At 40.5% G+C, this 5252-nt stretch overlaps 1 protein-coding gene across 1 annotated transcript in view; it reads left to right on the forward strand.

Moving 5' to 3' along the window:
- The window catches only part of ZFYVE20 (zinc finger, FYVE domain containing 20), a 12733-nt gene extending 7481 nt beyond the window's left edge, over positions 1–5252 (forward strand). The window contains exons 7-11 of the mRNA XM_009882876.1: positions 320–390; positions 2069–2155; positions 2642–2744; positions 3159–3233; positions 4116–5252. Coding sequence (XP_009881178.1) covers positions 320–390; positions 2069–2155; positions 2642–2744; positions 3159–3233; positions 4116–5252 — 1473 coding nt within the window. The remainder of the gene's footprint in view (positions 1–319; positions 391–2068; positions 2156–2641; positions 2745–3158; positions 3234–4115) is intronic.

Below are 5252 nucleotides of genomic sequence, written 5' to 3' on the forward strand. Positions count from 1 at the left end.
CCCCCGGCTTGGTATTAATGGCAGTTTCTTTTGGTGGTGCTCTTTGTGGGAAGATTTAAGGCTGGAAGTTGTCCAAGTCATCTATTAAAACAGCTTCTGAATTCAGAATTCACCTTCCAGGGGTACAGGGAACCTTGCTGTGTTTCTGACCATGCCATCTGTGCTCTGAAGATAACTGGACAGTCTTGTCATTCTGAATAGTTTAATGACTTTCATCATGGTTAACTGTGCGCAGGCAACATGAGAGGTTTATGCCAGCATGTTCTTGCGTTAGCATTTTAATATAAGTTCTGGTTTTATACATTTTGTTTTAAACAAGAAACTCCGACTCTGCATGGAGAAGGTTGACCAGAAGGCGCCAGAATACATAAGGATGGCAGAATCACTAAAGTAAGCCACATTTGCTCATATTTTTTTTTATGAATATATGTATCTTTTTCTCCCCAAAAGTATGTCAAGGAGTAAGGAAATGGTGTGCTAAGGGTGCAAGAGTGTGTAAATTATAAGAAAAAGCAGTGTTATATTATCTGTTGTCTTTTGGATGCTCTTCAAACAAAGTAGTACTCAATTATTAAGGGTAACATTGCATGGAGAGAAGTCATCTGTGTGTGTTTTTTTTTTTTTTCAAAGCCACTTTCCAGTGAGATGCCACTGTCATACTTTGACCCATCACCTTTGCAAAAAGGAATTACAAGTCTACAATTCTTGTTTAAATGAGCCTGTTTGAAACAGTTGCAGTAAGATATTGCTGCTCTCAGCCGGATGGTATGGCTTTCAAGTAGTGCCAGCAGCAAAGGATCACTTGAATGCTTCTCATCTGCTCTTGTGTAAAGCAAGCTGCCCTCACCTGGCAGTTGTTCCAAATCTGGCTGGCCTGCCTTGTGCTGCAGCTGATAAGCAGCATTCACCTATCACACTTGTGTGCATAAGTCCTTGTGGTAATATTCTCTCACTGGGGTAACTTAAATCTCTCCAGCTGTATCTGCAAGAGGTTGTCGGGTTATACTTCTGACTTGTTTAGTAGAGAAATACGCATATTGGTCTTAAACTATGAAGCATGTCCATTTGGGCAGTTAAAAGTTAACAAGCACTTCTGTACCTGTCCTTTAGCTCTGATGGTAGTAGAAAAATTAGGCTGTCATTCTTCTTAACAAAACTGTTTTTGTAAAAACACACCTCCGGGAAGGAAGAAGTATAGAAGGTGAAAAACATGCAAAGCTGTTACTGCTTTTTGCCATAACGTCATTAGAGCTGGTGTTGTGTGGCTTGACGATGGAGAAAAGTGAAAATATGAATGTCCGCGATAATGGAAGCTCATGTCAGAAAACAACAGAGTTCTTGGTGATGAAATTAAAAATTTCTTACTAGCAGTGAGTCCCAAAAACTGGAATCGTATGGATAGTGAAGTGCTTTTGAGAGAGTGATCCTTATCTTTTACATTTGTGATACAAAAGGAGAGGGAAGCTAAAAACTGGTGAAGTCTTCCCCATTAAATCCTAGTTTGTTTTGTCAGTAAATGTGAGATTCTAGTAAAGTGCATGTAATTGATTGTGTCCCCGTGTGGACAGTTGGGTATGAGCATCTTAAATATTATACCCATCTGGGGTTGTAGGCTTTTGCTTTCTGACAAATGGTAGTAGAGATAACTGTTCTGCTCTAATGGTAGAGTTACTTATTCAATCAGTCAGTGTTTTTTTCCACACTCAGTTGCCTGGAAAAAAAACCACAAAATAGATGCATTTGCTAAGTTTGTGTATATTTTAGATATTCTTGGTAGAGTGGCATTCTTGTGTTAAAATACAATTTCTCCTATAGTAGTAAATAATAATATAATCATAAATAAAATGATCTTCTGTGAAATGTTCATCTTCACAAGATAATTGTAATTTTCCACTTTGTCACAAAAGTGTTTTTTAAACACAATGAGTTGAAATAAAATCATTCAGCCCCTTTAGTGTTAGCTGTTCTTGCTGTTGTTGAATCTTAAGTCATCTTGGAATAACTTCTACTGTTGTATGTGTTGTTAGCTGGATGCACGACTTAAAATAAAGTTGTGTTTATTTCTTAGTGCTGGGGAGACAACCTACAATCTGGAACATGCTAATGACTTGAGGGTGGAGATTCAAAAAGTATACGAATTCATAGATGCCTTAAGGTAAAAGAAGGTCTCTCTTTCCTTCCCCCTCCCTGCAGCCTGTGTGTATCTCCCTCTGTTAGGACTTCTCTACTGTTTTTCTCATCTGTTGGTGTCTCTATGTAGCATATACCTGCTCATTCGTACAGATAATCGATTTGTCTGCTCAGTTGTAAAGAGCACGTGAAAAGATAGATGCTCTTCCTGTGCACCATCAATTTCTACTTCCTCTTCCAGCCTTAAAAATCATGCATTCCTCTGCAGTGGAAATAGTAAGCACAGAGGAAACAAACAGTGGCACAGGGTTTTTTTGTTTATTTGTTGGGTTTGTTTGGTTCTTTTTTTAAAGAGGGGGAGTGGAAGGTGTTATAACTGGTAATATCCAAAATGGTTTACCTAAAAGAACATCAGAAAATTTTCATCTGGTATTGGCTCTCTCCCCTTCTGTTGCATTTTCACTGGCCCTTGTTTCTGAACTGATGAGGCTGTATGTTTGCTTTGATTCAGTAAGAAGATTTTGAGTCTAGGCTTGCATGAAGATCCCCAGCCTCATCCTAAAACACTACAACTCCAGAGAATGATAAGATACTCAGCTACACTTTTTGTTCAGGTAAATGTTAAGAGCTGAATGTAAATTTTACATACTGTTCTCTTCTTTGCCAGGCATCCCTGTGGTTTGAAAATGTTTCGACAGGAGGTTTAGTTCTGTACTTTTTATGTAGTTCCCCTAATGTCTTATGGTAGCCTTATATGGCTCCAATATAGATAGTGTAGTCAGAGCAGCATTGAATGTCGGGACCTGGGAGAATGTGGGAATCTTGGCTTTGTCTCTTGCTGAGGTGTGAACCTGGCTAGCTGGACTGTTATGGCCACAAAGACGCGTTCAGACTTGTGGCAGTGACTGCAGTGTAAAGTGCCTTTTCTTTGTTTGTGGGGTGTTCTGTTGGTCTCATCTCTCCCTTCAAGTACTTGAAAATTGGCTGAATGCCTGCAAGCAACACTGTAAATATGTCAATTTTGCCAGGAAAAACTGCTTGGCCTAATGTCCCTGCCAACCAAAGATCAGTATGAAGAATTGAAGAAGAGAAGACTGCATATGGTAAGATGGGTTAAGATTTGTTACATCTTTTATCAGGGGCTTCAAGGGCTTAAGCCTAGTAGCTGTGCGTGTATGAGTAGTTGCCTTTAACGCTGGATTTCGGTTTTTAATTTTTTTATGCAGATCATTCCATACCCTTTTTCAGGGGTTCATGTAACACCGTCATTTTATTCTATCCAGAATGTAAGTAGGTGTGTATAGAGCAGCTGAACACTCCTAGAGAGCAGCAGTGACTGGGTTGCACATGCTGCTTCTACTGCAGTGCATGCAGCCCTAAACTAAGTATGTTAGTTTACATGGATTTTCAAATTGTGCTCTGGAGTTCATTTGCACAAGCACAATTTGGAGACTTCTTTTGGTGGTGAAAAAGAACGTGCTAGAATAAGGATGCCTCTTCAGAGAGAGGTGTTTTTCAGTTAGGAGGAAGAACGTAATTAATACTAAACTAAACCAGCTTTATCTGGAGGTGGAAGTTGAGCTAATGATACCAGTGACCTCGAAGACTGATGTTCTATTACAGGTGTCTGCTGTAGTCAGATGTGATCTGGTTACTGTCCAAATCTAGACCACTCTTTGCACAGTTGCATTAGGCATTTTTTTCTCTATATAATGCACTGTCACTGCTCCTACTTGCCCTCTAGTTTGTAGAGGCAGATGTCATCGGATTTTGATCAATATTGTTGGCAAACAAACTGAAGGGAAGTACTCGGGTAATATTAGGAAAATTACCATTTTCTGCAAAGTAACCAAAAATACAGCTGATCCCTTTCAGTGACAGTCAGCAGTGTCAATAAGATCAGCTAATGTCTTGTACGTATGGATCTTTAGAACGGAATTTTTCAAGCTTATGGTGTTCTCTTACTGCACATTTTTTTGTTTTAGGTGGCTCTCGAAACGCATGGAAATCAAGAGGAAAAGCAGAAAGACTTTGTCTCCAGATCTGCAGCCGCAGTTAATGGTGATGCAACTCACCTGAAAAAAGGAACAGTCAGGAAATCTGAAGGCTGGTTACCTACATCTAGCATATCGAGAGAGAGTGAGATAGCAGACCCACTTCTTCAGCAGATTGACAATATCACATCCTTTATTAAGCAAGCAAAGGCAGCTAACAGGATAGACGAGGTCCATATGTTGCAAGAGAACCTGAGGCAGCTTCAGGATGAATATGATCAACAACAAACTCTGAAAGCTATTGAGCTTTCTAAAAAGCAGGCAGAAGAGGAAGAGATGCAGAGGGAGGAACTTCAGGTCCTTCGTGAAAAAGAGTGGGAAAGAGAACACCACAAATTCATGTCTCAGCATTCAAGGACACGCTCCTTAGACTTCAGAGAAGTCAGGCAGCATCAGCATGAAGTTGCAAAAGAGAATCAGAACTTGACAGCACATGTGTTGGATCTGGATATTACTCAGATCAAAGGGGATGCAAGTTTTGCAACTACTGCTGTTGAGCAGCTGCCAGCTAAAGAGCACTTGAGCTTCACACTCAAACCCCAGAGTGTCCCACAGTGCGACAAAGACCAAGATGGGACAGCCTGTCTAAACCCCTTTGAAGATGAAGCAGACACCCCTCGGTTAGAGGAAGATCCTACTAACCCATTTGCCAAAGATGCTTCTCCAGTGGTTTCCTTCTCTGACACAGCTCTGCAAAGCGATAAAAAAGAATATAATCCATTTGAAAATGAGGAGGAGGATGAACAAACGAATGGAGCGTCTGGCAGTACTTCAAACCCTTTTGAGGAGGATGAAAATCCATTTCAAAAGCCTGGGGGCAGTTGGAATTCTGGGAATCCGTTTGAAGAGGGGTCCTGTACCAATCCCTTTGAAGTGGAGGATGGCAATGAGATCTCTGGAGAGGAGGCTATAGAGGAAGAGCTGCTTCTCCAACAGATAGATAATATCAAAGCTTATATATTTGATGCCAAACATAATGGACGAATGGATGAGGTGGAGGTACTGACAGAGAACTTAAAGGAACTGAAGCGCACATTAGCAAAGCAGAAGGAGAAATCCAGCTGCTGA

This window comes from Charadrius vociferus, unplaced genomic scaffold, assembly GCF_000708025.1.
Source record: "Charadrius vociferus isolate BGI_N301 unplaced genomic scaffold, ASM70802v2 scaffold433, whole genome shotgun sequence".
Classification (NCBI taxonomy): domain Eukaryota; kingdom Metazoa; phylum Chordata; class Aves; order Charadriiformes; family Charadriidae; genus Charadrius; species Charadrius vociferus.